Source organism: Mauremys mutica, chromosome 12 (assembly GCF_020497125.1).
Source record: "Mauremys mutica isolate MM-2020 ecotype Southern chromosome 12, ASM2049712v1, whole genome shotgun sequence".
In the NCBI taxonomy this organism is placed as follows: Eukaryota; Metazoa; Chordata; order Testudines; family Geoemydidae; genus Mauremys; species Mauremys mutica.
Window position 1 is genome coordinate 1975865 of NC_059083.1, and position 16299 is coordinate 1992163.

Here is a 16299-nt window from a genome sequence, read left to right on the forward strand (position 1 = left end):
TGTTTGTTCCCCAGACGTCAGGGCTCCGGAGGAGAGTCTGAGCCCCCCCCCCCCGAGGGCTGGTCCCTAGAACTGCCCCCGCATCCCCCAGTGACGGGCACCAGATCTGGCAGCTGCCGGCTGTTGAGGGGAAGTTGACCTGTGCGATGATCATTTATTTCCCTCAGCAACGTGGATCCAGAGCGTTGGGGGCCCGGGGTGGTGGATACCAGCCGGTCAAGCCAAAGGCCGACCAGCCCCCCCCGGAATCACTCTGTGCCCCTCACACCTCCAGCCCCTCGGTTAGTCACTGGCCTGTGCCCTGAGCTAGGGGATTTATATCTGTTATATCTTTGAATCCCGGTGTACAGCTAGTTGTTCTGAGTGTGCCTGTGGCCTTCCAGTGGTTACGGTGCTAGCCTGGGAGACCTGGCGCTGCCACACACTTCCTGGGTGACCCTAGCCTCTCTGGGCCTCAGTTTCCCCATCAGGATAACAGCCTGGCCTGTTGCCAAGGGGGCATGAGGATAAAAGGATTGTGAGGTGCTCAGCTGCTGCAGCATTAGATAGAAATGTTCTGACTTGTTTGGTATCCTTCTTAGCTCTTGCCTTTTATATCATGTGGCAGGGAGTTCCACAGGATAATCTATTATACTTTATCATTTTTTAGAATCCTATAATTCACTGTACTGGCAAAGTAGAATTGTTGCAGAACTCCGGGCACCACGTTTCATGGCTGCAGAGCTCTCTAGACAGGAAAGCCTGGTGTTCTTCTGCAAGGGCAGGTGCCAAGGTACCAGGCTAGATGCGCCCATTGGTCTGGTCTGGATCCTGGGCTGGACGGGCCCATGGGGGTCTGTCCAGTGTTGCTAACAAAGCCACCCCCAGCCTGGGCACAAGGGGCCTCCCCTGCCTGGCGTTAGAGCACCCACTCACCTCATCACAGATGGTGATCAGGTCTCCAGCCAATCAGTGACCTCCGCTCTTCCAGCTGCCACAGCCGCTGCCCCTGATTGGAGGATTCCCCGTGACCGGGTGGGACTAAGGCTGTCTGGCTGGGGCTGCAGCATGAGGAAATCAGGACTTTGTCCCACAGCGTGTCTGGCGCGGGGACTCTCCCTGCACCGGGGGGTCTATGGCCTTTGGCAGAGCGCCGGGTCAGCGCCCATGGATGCTGTCTGCTCCCAGCGTTGTCCTGCCGCAGGGAGGCAGGTGGCTGCTGGTTTGTGACTGAGCCCTGTGCAGGGGGCACACGGGGACGCTGGCCGGTCAGGTGCCAGGATTAGCTGTGCACACAGCACACGTCACGCCCTGCAGGGAGCCGCACCTGGCACACGGCTGCTCCCTGCTCCGGTCAGGCCTCGGTCCTGGCACTGCCTGGGTGTGCAGTGAGCAGAGTGCACAGGCTGTTTGCAGGGGCTGCCGGCTGGCTCACCCGCTGCTTCCCCGAGGCCAGAGGGTGAGACCCCTCCCCAGGGCAGGAACCATGAGCCGCCGCCTGGGTGTCGCCCTGGGGGTCTGTTGGTGCCTCCTGGGGGCAGCGGCTGCTGGGGGTGAGTACGGGAGGGGCTGAGGCCCGGGGACCCAGGGCCCAGCTGCACCGTGTCCCCTGGCGTCTGCAGGGGGCAGTGAGGTGGAAGGGCAGCCGTGCAGAGCCCCAGGGGCCTTAGGGCTGGCTCTGGTTCATGCGCCCCAGGAGGGTCGAGGTGTCACCCAAAGCCAGGGGCCCTTTTGAGAAGTGTGGGCTGGGTACGAGCCCCCCTGCTGTGTCAGGCCCAGCCCCAGGGCCGTCCAGAGGATTCAGGGGGCCTGGGGCAAAGCAATTTCGGGGGCCCCTTCCATAAAAAAAAGTTGCAATACTATAGAATACTGTATTCTCGTGGGGGCGCCAGTGGGGCCTGGGGCAAATTGCCCCACTTGCTCCCCCCCCCCAGGCAGCCCTGCCCAGCCCAGCCTGGGGCTGGGGGTTCGGAGGGGCTGGAGAATTCTCCCGCCAGCAATAACAGCTGCACTTCTCTGCCGAGATTCACGGGGCTGCTGGGAGCGGGCACAGCCCATGGGCAGGCGCTGGACGTAAGCAGCAGAGTTTTACAGTGAGGGGAATTAACCGCTGGAACATCTGCCCAGGGCCGTGGGGGATTCTCCATCCCTGGCGGTTTGTGAACCAGGACTGGCTGCTTGTCTGTAAGATCTGCTCCAGGAATTATGTAGGGGCAGTTCTCTGGCCTGGCGTCGTACGGGGCGCACTGGTGATCCCAGGGCTCTGCTGCCGTGGGGTCTAGGGAACGTCCTCGGGGAGATGTGGGTTCATCCCTGGCTCTGCTGTCGGCTGCCTCAGGCAGTGGTGTGCAAACTGCTCCAGTCGTGCCCCCGCTTTCCATGCATGGAATGTGTCGCGGCCGTCCCCCATTACTGGTAATCGGCATTAATCCGTCTATCGGCGCTGCTGCTGGCGGCGGCACTGCCCTGAGAGCTGGGCAGCTGGGGAGCGGCGGCTGCTGGCCGGGGCGTTCGTGTTGGTTGCTGCACAGGAGAATTTTTAATTTTTTTTTCCGCCCCACAACACCTCTCTATTTTTGCCCCACTTCCACTATTATGGCAGCAGGTCCTGGGGGACCCAAAGGATCCCGGTTTCTTTGTGCCCCACAGTTTGTGCCCCAGTGACGCAGGGCAGAGATTCGTCAACTGGGGTGTGTGTAATGTATTCGGGGGGGGGGGGAGAGAAGCTGAGAATTTTTAGGGAAAACCAGCGCACTGCGCACATTGTACCCCCAGCACTGAATAACTAGCACCGCTGATTCCGCCAGACAGAGCCGCTCCGCAGGTGGCGCTGTGCATTAGACTCGAGATGCCATGGTGCAGTTTGATGGGTTTCTGTTAAGCTAGCAGGGCCTTACGCAGGCGTTACTATCGGTACGTTAACCCGGTTGCTCCGAGGCGGGGTGCACGGTTAGTGGCTGTAAGCATGGCCCACAACCGCAGGTTTGCTTTTCCTCTTATTACACTGGCTCATTGGCTCATTTGTGCAACAACAGCAAAACCATCTCAAGTGAAGCACAAAGAGGCTGAAATGGATTCAAGTGCGGCACCGGCACCGCATATATCGATGCGTGTACTAGTGTGTGTGAAACGGCTACAGACACAAAGAAGGGGGGAGTGAGCATATAAGCTTGAGAACGACTGGCCTAGGGGTGCCGAAGACGTCACTCATATCACGGTCTGAAGCGTCTGCAGCCCTGACCACATTCAGCTTAAAAATTGAGAGATTTTTTAAAGAAAAATACATTTGTGGCTTTCTCTTTCTTTCTTTCTTTTTTGCCTGGTTTCTGGGTCTTTTGGTCGCTCTCATTTCAAGTTTTCAAACTTTTCTTCACAAACCCCAGGACTAGGAACCTGCTTGTTAAAATCAAAGAGGAGAGTCTCCTTCTGACAGGACCCCAGGACTCCGGGAGCTGGGGCTTTCAGAACAGACTCCAAACAGTGCAAGGCTGGAGGTTTGCTAAGAGATCTGCCCCAGTTCAACCGGCAGTGAATGCCGGGCAGGGCTCAGATTAGATGGGCCAGTCTGGCCTTGGGAGCTAGGACATTGTGAGAATTGACAGCTGGGCTCCCACGTGCAGGAGTTTGGGGTGGGGACTGACCCCCGAGGTGCTGGAGTCTGTCCCCCCCCCCCGGCACCCGCTAGCAGAGCCTCCCTGGGGTGCTGCCAGGTGAATGGCTCTTCACCTGCAGCTCTGAGGAGAAACCTCCCAGACCTGGTTCTGCTGGGATACTGCCAGCAAGATCCAGCCCCGCATTCTGATTGGCCGGCTGGGCTTGTGATTGGCAACACTTGGGAAAGTGAAAGTGATGGGGTTGGGGGGGCTGCAGATTCCCAGGGACTGGAGCTGGGGGGTTTGTTCATCTCCAGACTGGGGGAGACCCCTGACCCAGCACAGGAGCCATAGCCCTGGGTGTCGCCCTGGGGCTGTGCTGGGGGGTGCTGGGGGCAGCAGCAGCAGATGGTGAGTAGAGCCGGGGTGAAGGGGGTCAGGCACTAGCTGCACCTGGGGGGCTGGGGGGAGGCAGACCAGGGAAAATCAGCTGGAAACACGGTGCGGGGGGGAATGACCTGCCAGCGAGAACTTTCTGCAGGGCCTGCTGACAAGGGCTCTGCTCCTTAACCCTCCAGCCTCTCGGCTCCGTTCTCCTCCACGGGCCTGAGCCCCCCACACTCCCCCATCCTTCTCTGGGGGCCTGCCAGAAATCCCCAACCCCCAGCCCAAGATCCCCCCCAACCTGACCCATAGGGGTAAGTTGGAGCAGAGGGGGACCGGCCCAGCGACCCTCGCGGGCAGTGGTGTCGTGGGAAAAACAGCAGTGGGGTCACCTAACCGCAGCAAAACTCCATGTTCTCCGCTGGGAAATGGGTGAGCTCCGGTTACCCCTGGTACCCCGGCTCTGGCAGTCCTGTGCGATAGCCCAGTGTGTGGGGGGGAATGGAGGGGCACCGGCTCAGCTAAGGTGGAAACAAAAGTTGGGGTAACACCAACAAATTGACCTGCTGTCACGGGTTGGATTTTCTTACCATAATCAGCATTTCCTTGTAGCTGAGTGAGCCAAAATTGGGGTGAAAATCAGTAAAAACTCACTTCTGTAAAAAATCAGTGTAAACTCACTTCCGGGAATTTTTTTTGTAAAAATCAGTAAAAGCTGACACCGAAGGGCCTTGCACACCCACACCCCCACCGCCCCAGCTGTACAGACATCACACGCCCCACACGCACACCGCAGACAGCCACACGGGTCACAAACACCCCAGGTTCCGCTGTAGGCAGTTGGCATATCCGCCCCTCCCATCCTCAGGGCATTTCGCCATGGGGGGCAGTTCTTTATCGGGCAGTTAACTCCCCCCCCGGTCAATGTCTGATCCCCCCCCCCCCAAACAAGCCACCGGCTTTCAGAGGCTCAGGCTGAGAGATCGTCCTACCTGATTCCCCCTCGGCTCTGCGCAGTGTGAGTCACTGACAGATCCCAGCTCGTCCCTTGCCCAGGATGGGGCTGAGGGCAGGGGGACGTGGCTGGGGCTGGGAGGTCTCTGCTTGACCCCAGTGGGTGACCCTGGTGTCCCCTGAGCAGGGGACAAAGCCGCTTGTTAACTCAACCTCGCTCCTGTCTTGTTGCTTTAGGGCACCACAGCCTGGCCGTGCTAGTCACAGCCGTCATCAACGAAGACGGGACCCATCACTTCACCATGGTCACCCGGCTGGATGACATTCAGATCCTGTACTACAGCAGTGACACGCGAGAGGTCAGAGCCACCCAGCCGTGGGCAGAACAGGCCGTGGGCGCTGAGTATCTCCAGGAAAAGACCCAGGAGTTTTGGGTGCATGAGGAGGACTCTGAAGTCATTACCAGGAGGTGGATGCAGCTGCACAACCAGACGGGCGGTGAGTGTCTGAGGGTTCTTGTTAGGAATGGACACGCGAGAGCTGCCCGCTCAGAATCACTCCCCTGGGGATCGGGGCCTCGCTGTGCCACGTGCTGCCCAAACCTGCGCTGGCTGGAACATGGAGTTTTCTTCCCTCAGAAAATGTGTTATTCCTGGAAGTGGTTTCATTCCCGATCGGAAGGGAAGTCGGAAATGGGAGGTTTCCATGGGAAGGAAACTTCCCTCTCAGGAGAATCCCAGGCAGGGAACCGGGCAGCCCCAGGATCTTCCCTTTCAATTTCCCCAACAGAAATTCAATGTTTTCTGGCCAAATTGAAATTTTGTCATGAAAAATAACAATTCTGCAGAAACAGCCTGTCCCCAGGCTAACAGAACGTCAGGAACCAGTAGGAAAGGGACAGAAAATAAGACAGAAAATATCTTAAAGCCTCTATATAAATCCATGGTGCACCCACACCTTGAATACTGCGTGCAGGTCTGGTCACCCCTTCTCCAAATGGGCAGAGTAGAACTGGGAAGGGTTAAAACCCTCTAACCCCAGCCACCTACAGACACATTTCCCGGATCTCAGTGCCCTGGTGTCACCGTCCGGCCGAGCCCCCTCTGACCCCACCTTTCCCTGATTTCAATGCACGGTCTGAGCTCTCTCCCTCCTCCACAGGGGTTCACACTGAGCAGGTTCACGTGGGCTGTGCGCTGAGCGGCCAGACCCCCGTGGACCCTAGGTTCCAGTACGCCTACGACGGGGGGGACTTCATGAGATTTGATGCCCAGACGGGGACGTGGGTCGCGGCCGTGCAGCCGGCTGTCCCCGTGAAGCAGCGCTGGGAGACGTTGGCCAAGACCTGGACTCGGTATGTCCAGTGGCTCTTGCAGTCCGAGTGCCTGGAGACCCTGCGGCGCCTGGTGCAGCAGGGGAGGGCGGTGCTGGAGCGGCAGGGTGAGTGAGCAGCAGGGATCTGTCATGGGTTGGGGCGACGGGGCACAGTGACTCCAATGGGACGTGGACATGTCCAGAGGGGCGCTGTGACCTAGTGCAGCACTTTTCAACCTCTCTGATACCAGGGACCGGCTTGCTGCCTTCCTGAACCGCCAGGGACCGCGTGAGAGAGCAAATGGAACAATGGGTCCTGGGTATTTCTCATTCAGCAATAACTGAATGGATGCAGTGATGGCAAATGCAAGTACAGAAAAAGCCCTTTACATTTTACATATTAATAGTCTGTGTCGGGGAAATCCAGGCAACGAGGCTGCCAGGGACCAGGCGTGGGCCACGGACTGATGTGACAAAGTGGGACTGTTCTTAATGTTTCCTCTGAATACTGTGTGGGGGCCTCAGTGTCCCCTCTGCAGTTCTTAAGTCTCCAGTGTGTATAAATGGCCGACACTCTGTATCCTGGCAACAAATGGTCAGGGCCCTTCCCCCGCTGTAAGGAAATAGCTAAAGGTGAACAAAGAGATCAGGTGACCTCCTGGCCCGGGAAAGAGACAAAGGCCAGAGAGGAGGGGCTGGAGGGGGTTTCAGTCTGGAGCTGGCTGGGGACGGGAAGTGCAGTGCAGACATGGGGGGTCTGTTTCGCTGGGCCCCAGAATGGACCTGGCCGAGGGGTCCCGTTCGCGGTACCTACAAGCTCTGTTTTAGACCCTGTTCCTGTCATCGAATAAACCTCTGTGTTACTGGCTGGCTGAGAGTCACGTCTGACTGCGCAGTGGGGGGGCAGGACCCTGTGGCCCCACCAGGACCCCGCCTGGGCGGACTCGCTGGGGGAAGCGCACGGAGGGGCAGAGGATGCTGAATGCTCCAAGGTCAGACCCAGGAGGTGAAGCCGTGGGAGCTTCTTGCCCTGCAGACAGGCTGCTCCGAGGGAGAGGAGGCTCCCCAGAGTCCTGCCTGGCTTTGTGGGGAGCAGTTCCAGGGCATTGCCCGGGGACTCCGTGACAACTGGTCACTGAGAAACACTGGCCTATGGATAGTGCACTGGGCTGGGACTCGGGACACCTCAGTTCTAGTCCCAGCTCTGTCACTAGCCTGCAAGGTGACCTCGGGCCAGTCACTCCCACACTCCGTGCCTCAGTTTCCCCATCTGTGAAATGGGGATAATGACAATGACGTCCTTTGTAAAGCGCTTGAGAATAACCGATGACAAGTGCTGGATGAGAGCTGTGGGTTGTTATTAGTGCAGACGGGTTGTTAGATGATTCTGGCTGCCTGGGCGTCTCCGTTCTGCAGGGCCTTTCCTGTTAGCTTCCAGCTGACTCAGACTTCCCTTTTCGGGCTGAAACGTCCCAGCTCTGGGCTTAGGGTGACCAGATGTCCTGATTTTATAGGGACAGTCCCGATATTTGGGGCTTTTTCTTATATAGGATCCTATTACCCCCAATCCCCTGTCCTGACTTTTCACTCTTCCCTATCTGGGTTGGGAGTTGGGGTTTTTTTTTGGCATGTTTGGTGTGGAAAAGGCCCAGCCCCTTGTGAGTGTGAAGGAGGAGGGGGTGGGGGAGGGGGATGCATGTTGTCTCTATACAAAGAAAAATTTGTTTTGTGGTTTTTTGGCCAGCGCTGGCACCGCAGCTGCCGAGGGCAAAGACATAGGCAGGGACTCGGGGCCGCGTGACAAAGGGATTTAAGGGCCTGACGATGCAGACAGGGGCCAGCTGGGATTTCCGAATGGAGGCACCTGGCTCCCCATGAAATCACCGGGGTTAGGCACCGAGGGGCGTTTGGAAATCTGGCCCTTAGCCCCTAAATCGCACACGTGTGTTTGGGTGGCCCAGTGACAGCCTGCCGTGACGTAGCCATGTTACAGTGCGGGATCACGCGCAGCGAAGGAGAGCCGGGCCCAGGCCTGTGCTGGCAACTACCCAGTTCAGCTACCACCAATGTGATCAGAGGATTTACACCACATTAATTAGCTCCATTTACAAATCAGTGTAAACAGGTGCAGATCAGGTCTCACACACACTTGAGTAATCCACACAATGTGGAGCCTTTGTCTTCTGTCTGTTACATGGTCCCAGCCCCTGGCATGTGGCTCACATGCGTGGTGTCTTCCTTCCAGTGCCTCCCGAGGTCTCGGTTTCCTGCAGAGACACCCCCGACAGCTCCATCATCCTCTCCTGCCGCGCCAGGGGCTTTTACCCACGTCCCATCCACGTCTCCTGGGTGCGGGACGGAGAAGACATCCTGGCGGAGATGGACTCCAGCGGGATCCTACCCAATGCTGACGGCACCTACTACACGCAGTCGTCCCTGGAGATCTCCCCGCAGCAGGACGGGCACCGCTACGCCTGCCGGGTGGAGCACAGCAGCCTGGGGGAGCCCACGCTCGTCTGGGGTAAGGGGGGGTGAATGGCAGGGCACAGCCCCATGGGAATTACAGAGATGGGGTGAGGCTGGGCTGTAGGAAGGTCAATATCCCTGCCCATCGTCAGTGTGAACTCGTCTAGCTCTGGGTATTCGTGTGACCCACAGAAATGGCCGATCCCTCAGAGATTCTGATTTTCTGGCTGTGGTGGCATCCAGTGACAGTGAGTTCCACAGGCTGACGTCGTTACGCGGGAAGGGCCTGGTTGCTCTGTGGCGTGTGTCTGGCAGTGCCTGGCAGAGCACCCGCCCTCTGGCCCCATCCCCGTCCCCCTCCCAGCTCAGCCTTTCCCCTCCCCTGGGGCCAGGTCTCTGCAGACGCCCTCGGGGAGACGTTCAAGGCAAAGGCCTGTGGCTGCCCCAGGAGGATGCCCCAGCGGCTGCTCCCCTCGGTGACCTGGGCCCTTCTCCATCCCACAGCCCCTGGGAAGAAGGGCCCCCTGCCCCCCGGGGTCCTGGCCGCCATCGTCCTGGCCGTGCTGGTTCTGGCTGGAGCCGTAGGGGCCGGCGTCGTCCTGTGGAGGAGAAAATCAGCAGGTGAGAGACGGTCCCCGCGGAGCCGGGATGTGGGGAGCTCTGGGGCGTGGGGCAGCCCAGCCAGCCCACGGGGGAATGGCTCCTAGCACTGCCCCCCAAGCAGAGGTGGGGCAGGGCCATGGGGCAGGGCTGATGACTGTAACCCGGCCCTGCTGGGGGCAGAGTGGGCTCTGTCATTGCTGTGGGGAGCACTGGGGTGGGGCTGGCCTGGGCTAGGTGTAGTTGGGGTCACAGGAAGCCCTGTGTCCGGAGGAGGGGGGTCGGGGTCTCTGCGGGGGAGGGGTTACCTTGCTCCCCTGCACTGACCCTCATTCTCTGCTTGTGTTTCAGACCCTTACGCTCTGGCAGCCAGTGAGTAAATCCTGGGAATGGGGCCCAGATGCCCCAGTGCATTATGGGTGCGTGGGGGGGTCCCTGTCAGGGGAGAAGGGAGCCCAGCAGTGACTGGAGATGGGCCCCGATCGCTGGTTACTCTGGGTCTGACAATTCCTCGGCCTGTGGGAATCTGCGAGGCCGTCCCCAGCCGTCGCCCTTCCCCGGCTCCCCGGGATTCTCTGACAGACGCACTGCCTGATCCCAAACCCAGGGAACCCCAAAGGGCCGGAACAGCATCCACAGGTCATCCCGAGAGCAGAGCTCAGCCAGCATCCCAGCATGCACTGGGGCCCCTTAGCCTGGCTCTGGGGCCGGGATGTAGGCCGGTACCTGGAGCTGCGTAGGGGTGTAACGCTCTCTCCATTGTCCCACTCTCAGTACTGGGGGTTTCTGTGCAGAGCGCAGTTTGGGGTCCATAGGTGACACTGCGGGGGGAGCCCAGAGCTGAATTCCCATCCCCCTACCCTAGCTGGGACCCCCACAGCTAAAACCACCTCTGAATGATTTTCTTCTCTCTCCACAGCATAGATCAGAGAAGATTCTGCCTCCAGCTCTTCATGGGGGCAGACACCTGGCGCGTGGGACGGGACCCCGGCGTCGGGGGAGCCCTGCCCAGCCGTTGACCCTGCTGTCTCCGTGATCTCTGTCCACTGACTCCCTTCTGCTCTGGGGGAGATTCTGGCGTTGCTGTCAGAGCAGTTTCCTCCTGTGGGTATTGGGTCTTAAGCTGTTGTATTGCAGGGTTTGCGTCTCTCCTGCAGCGTGTTCATTCCAAGTCACCGGTCACTGGGCCCTTCTCCGGCCAGGGCCAGGGGCAGCTCCAGGCCCCAGCATGCCAAGCGCATGCTTGAGGTGGCAAGCCACTGGGGGCGCTCTGCCGGTCGCCGTGAGGGCAGCAGGCAGGCTGCCTTCGGCGGCACGCCTGCGGACGGGCCGCTGGTCCCGCGGCTTCGGTGGACCTCCCGCAGGCGTGAATGCCTAGAGCTGGCCCTGGCCAGGGCTTCACCTCAGCTGCCCTCCCAAGGGTCTGACACAATCCTGCCTCCCGTCTCTGCCAGTGCCAGTCACGGGGCAGTTCCCCTTTTCCAGTCGCAGGAGCCAGCAGAGTCAGACGAGCAGGCCGAGGCTGGGGCAAGTGGGGGATTATGGGATCCCACTCCCCCTGTTGGAAAATCATAGTGCTAATGAAGCCTTTCCGTATTAGGCCTGAGTAAACCAAAGTTATGTTATGCTTGTCCAAACTGTGTTGGAAAGCTTACAGAACTCATTAGACTGAAGGCCGTGTATCTACCTAAGTCAGCTATTTCGCTTATCAGTTTTGTTTGGCTCCCCAAGTATATGTTGGCTCCCCAAGAGTGTGCAGCTGTGTTCCCATGTATGTCTTCAAGATATTTAGTACAAAGGGTCAACAGATGTACCTTGTTTCCCCTTCAGAATGACAAATGTATCCTCAACAGCTGTATGTCTCTTGTAGCCCCCACAAAATGATATATGTATCCTGCGTACCCAATTATCCCCTAACAGATACATGTACAGGTTCTACAGGTCAACCAAATGACGTAGACAAACGTAGGCTAAGTTGTTTGTTACTGATTATAAAAAGGCCCGTTCGGACTTGTGGGGTGTGTCTCTCTCTTTGGCACGAGCCGAGATGAGAGCACCCGCTCAGCTGACCGATCAATAAAGATAATGGTACTCGTCTCTCTGATCCTCCGTGCCTCCTTGGTGTAATTAGGTAAGCTCCGGGGGGAAAACGAGCCCTTTTGGCTAACAAATTGGTGACTCCGCCGGGACTTCTCTCCCTGTAGGAGGCGGCCGAGGACGGCTCAGGAGAGTGGCCACCTTGAGCTATTGGTTTGCTCGAGCTCCGAGTCGCCGCAATCGGCTGGGACGGCTACGCCCCCTCCATAGAGAACTCCAGCAGACACGGAGGCAAGACAGTACCAGAAGAGGGGAGTCCACCTGCCGGACGCGGCCACTCCGGGCGTGGTAAGTGCGTTTACCTCCTGGGTTTGAGGATTAACGCCCCCGAAGTGAGGGTTGGGACTTTGGGCCCCTAATGGTAAAAGACTGTGGGTAAAAGCTTTCTGGTTAAGGTACCTAGGTTCAGACACGGCTAATGAATAATTCCATTTACTCCACGAGTCCGTGGGCCGTGCTGAACAATTACTGGGAGCAGCCCCAGGGCTGGCTTTTCTTTTTGGTAGGGGTACTTTTGTTCCTTGTTCTATTGGTATGCTGGAAGCCAAAACTGTGATAACCGGGTCTAGGAGTGTGTGAACCCATCTTCTCTCCCCCCCCCCTTCCTTTCCATGTGGGCTACTGACAGTCTGATCATCTCACTGGACGCAATCAGAGTAAGATGGTTCTAAAACCTGCAGGTATTTAGAGAATTGGAATCTTCACACACATGAAGATCCATCTAAACAATGCCCATTAGAAGGTACCTTCAATCTAGATAAGATCATATATCTCAGAGGAGCTTTTAATTATCAAAGAAAAGCCTCTGACACAGTGTGAGCAATTTATCTAGGAATGGGTTAATTTGAAATGCTGCTTGGCAGAGAGATAGAAAGTTGCTTTGTGTTCAAGGTCAAGAATCAGCACAGACTATACTAAGTATAAAAAAAAAACAAAAAAAAAAACAAAAAAAACCTGCTTTCAGCCCCAGCTGGCTGTGGAAAACAGAGACAGGCAAACCAAAGGCAGTACAAGTTACAGAATTGAAATTGCATTTGCAAAGCTTAACTGTCCAGTGAGATCCAACAGTCAACCCCGGAGTTGGTGTGGCTTGGTGACACTGGAGAAGCCACAGGTAGCTGACCTGGACTAGAATCTCTAAAAAAGACGCCGCAGGAGATTCCAGGGTGTAAAAGAACAGCCCTCCCAAGAGCGGAAGCATGTTGGAAATTCTGAACAAGCTGTATACAAGATAATCTCCCGTCCACCTATTCCCCCTTTTCTGAACGTTATATACAGACGTGGCCAGTCTGGACATGTGTGAGTATTAACGTGGCTTAAGGCTTGGGGCATTTATATTTTTTCTGAGTGATGTGGGAGCGTTCCCAACACTCTCCATTGTTGTTTTATTATTTGTAATGAAGCTTTAAAATTTGGTTATATGGTGTTTTCTCTATCCTCCCCCAATGTCCTGCAGTCCTGTCCTGTCTGATCACCTGACATGAGGGATAAATGGGTAACAGGAATTTGTCACAGTTTGGTGAGCAATTAAGAATGGGGGAGCCCTGCAGAATTTACACCATCTATCTGTTTTACCCTTGTTATTTTATGTTTGTTTTATTTGGTTCTGTTGGTGTTATATGTTGAGGATTGCATAATTAAAGGTGTGCCCACTCTCAGCTGCAGTAAGTCTGAGAACTGGAGAAGGGTTTAGCATTCCTCTCTCCACCCTGGTTGACCGGGAAGGGTGGCAGGTGGATCTACCCCCAGTCGTAGCAGGACTGGGCAATAGAGTAGTTGGAGAAAAGGGATGAGATGTGTACTTGATAACTAGAATTGAGCAATTAAGAGCATAGATCATGAACCAGGCAGCAACTCAAACCTGCGCCAGGGCAAGTTGCAGGCCTTGAGACAGGACTTCCAGTTAGAAAAGGAAGCCCTGGCTAAGCATGTGCCAGTCCTTCAGGGACTTGTTAAAAATTTAACCATTCGTGCTCAGCATATGCCGTAACAGCAGTGTGTTTGCTACAAGAGGCAATTAAATAGTTAAACGCCAGTTGGCCATGCGTTTTGCTCAGGTGGCGAGCCTCACATGGGAGGACTCGGGAAGTCTTGTGAATAAAATGTTTTAGGGAAAAGACCAGAAGGGTGGGGGCAGAAGCCCATGAAAGAAATGGTTCAGAAAAAAAAAAAAAAAAAAAAGGATCGGGCCCAGGCAGGCAGGCAACAAACAGAGAGCTTGGAGAACAGGTTGGAAACTTTTGAGGGTGTAGTGGAAGGAAGAAGTAAGTGAGTGTAAGCATGGGGATTTCAAATACTCAATAGGATATTTGGAATGGTGATTTGAATTGGTAAGTGGCTGTTGAAAGACAAAGCAAGTGATCTGAAGGAGAGTGAAAAGTTAACTCTGTAGTTGCTGGAGGGAGTAGTAGTTGAACTTTGTAAAAATGCTAAAGAGAAAAGTTCTTGGTGTTTTTTTTAAATATTTGTAAATAAATTCAAGTAAAGAAATTATTAAATTGCAATCATTTGGCTATGAACAATTTTGTTGAATTAGCTAAAGAATGTATACAGTGCTATGTAAATAAAAATTTATTAGGCTCTAAGGGCACTGTAAGTGGTGATGTTTTCTTTCAGTGTTTAAAAGCAGGAGTTAAAAGTAAAAAGCAAGCCAGAAAGCATCTGTATTAATGCAAATTATTTAACTGATAAGGTAAAAGCCACTGAAACCTGGGCTGCCTATAAAACACATATAAGAAAATATGGGGTAATTCCCCTGTTTTGCCTGAAATCGTATATTTTAAGCAATAATTGACTGCCCAGAAGGGGTGGACCTCTGTTTTTGTCTTTCAGATAATCAAAGAAAACTAATGCCAGCTGAACAGCATTCAACGTATCGTGATTTACTGGCATAGTAAAAAAAATTATGTTTTGTGTTTTATGTTCTGTCTTGTGGTGTTTGTCTTGTGGCCTGAATTGTTGTGTTTAATATTTTTATGGGATGGTCTGATTTGAAATCAAGCAGAAGGGTTGGATTGAAATGCAGATACTTGTTTTGTTCAACTTATAATATAAAGTGTTTGGATACATCAGAAAAATGTGATATACTAGAGTCTAATACATTTCCTTAAATAAGAAAAAGAAACGTCATTGGCTAGATCTTTTAATTGAAAATTGTTTTTAAAATTTGCACACTAACAGTCTTTGGAAGCAAGGACATGAAAAGTTAACCCACTCCCCATATTGTACATGGAATTCTTCTGGCTACCTCAAATTTCTAGCCAGAGGGCTGGGGTTGGTGGGAAGCTATTGGACTAGAGGTTGTATTGAATGAACTCATCAAAGTGGGTGTGCTTGTCCTGGTTTGTTGTTCCAAAGCTCTGTAATACGGTTATTTTAGTAGAAGGGTATATGTGGCATACATTAAATAATAAGACTAATGTACTGTATAACAGCAATGTGTATGTGTTCATTGTTAACAAAAGGTGTATAAGTAAAAAGTAAAAGTTTCCTTTGTAGGTTAAAAAAAAGCCAAGAAGGGAAAAGGAAAAAGAACGAGTTAACTGAGAAAAACTTCAATTAGCAAGCTCAGTCCAAAAAAAAAACTTCGTTCAAGGACACTGTTCACAGTTAAAACTTGGCTAACAACCAGAAAAGGGGGGCTTGAATATGCCCAACCAGCTGTAAAATTTGCAAAGACACTAATGCAATGTGTTAGGTTCCTTTTTACACAGGTAAAGAAGCACTACCCGAAGGATCCTGTGCAACCTTGCCACTCGTTGGAACCAGGAGACTGGGTCTACATAAAGGTCCACCAACGAAAGACTGCTTTGGCTCCATGCTGGAAAGGCCCTTATTGAGTCCTGCTGACTACCAACACCGCTGTGAAGTGCCAAAGACTGACTGCCTGAACCCAGGATTCTCACTGCAAAAAGACCCGTCCACATCAGGAGAATTCTCCTACTGATGATTAGCCTATTTCTCCTTCTAGCTCCACTGTGCCTTCTGGACAGCAGGGAAAAAGGACAAGGTGACGTGCTTGTAACCTCTCCCTTGTCCACTGACATCTACTGTGCCTTTAAACTTTTCTAGAAGAAGCAAAATCATTACAGGATGATGTCCTGGTAATCTCCCCTGTAGAATGCTGAACTACGATTGCTTCGGGAAAGAAAATAGAACACTCACTCCACTGACATTGCCAAAGTCCAGGAATTCCTGACCAAAAAGGACATTGAGAACTGACCCTGGTGAAGAAATAAAGAATTATACACTGGCAGGAAGAAATCTGTGGGACCCATGTTTGGGAATGTGGTATTGATTGGATTTTGGGGTTTATTCTACAGGCTGCGCCCTGTGTTTTGGATAAATCCTTCAGTATGTATTGCCCTCCCTAATTGGATTTTAAATGACATTGCCTTTATCCAGTTTTCAGATCACTTTTACATACCCAGATTGCTCACAAGGGGCTGCCATTAGATTAGCACAACAAAAAGCCTGGGTTATTTCCTATAGAAGGAAAGGGAATTGACCAGATCCCTGTGGGCTGGGGCCAATAGTGAAGCAGCCATTTGAAATATTTTTCAAAGCCGAGAACATGATAAGAAATTGGGCCAACTAAAAAAGGCCACTAGCCTTATTTTTGAAGCTCAGCTATCTTAAGTACAGGCTGGAGTTGGTGAGTTACATGTCATTTCCATCTTTAGTTCTATGACCCAGAAGTTACTGACAGAGATGGTAAGGCATTGCAGTGGAATCTAGTATGTTTCGAAATCCAGGATTTCCTGAATGACAAGCTGATGGCCATTTGGAATGCTCTTAAGCACCAAACTTGGCCCACTGCCCTTCCAGACACATCAGGAACCATCTGATCTGTGGTCATGGAAACATATTTGGACACTTTCTGGATGGAAGTGTGTACATTTACAGTGCTCCT

At 53.7% G+C, this 16299-nt stretch overlaps 1 protein-coding gene across 1 annotated transcript; it reads left to right on the forward strand.

The window, feature by feature from the left end:
* Positions 1-2944: 2944 nt before the first annotated feature.
* LOC123345788 (class I histocompatibility antigen, F10 alpha chain-like) lies at positions 2945-9397 on the forward strand. The gene is made up of 6 exons (XM_044982837.1): positions 2945-2961; positions 3913-3983; positions 5148-5408; positions 6072-6350; positions 8470-8745; positions 9195-9397. Exons 1-6 carry the CDS (start codon positions 2945-2947, stop codon positions 9395-9397), a joined length of 1107 nt encoding a protein of 368 aa, XP_044838772.1.
* Positions 9398-16299: the final 6902 nt, after the last annotated feature.

Excerpts from the sequence above, each read along its gene's own strand:
- LOC123345788 (XM_044982837.1), top strand. Across the intron at positions 3,984-5,147 it reads GGGGGCAGCAGCAGCAGATG|GGCACCACAGCCTGGCCGTG; the intron begins GTGAGTAGAGCC and ends TTGTTGCTTTAG. Across the intron at positions 6,351-8,469 it reads GGCGGTGCTGGAGCGGCAGG|TGCCTCCCGAGGTCTCGGTT; the intron begins GTGAGTGAGCAG and ends TCTTCCTTCCAG.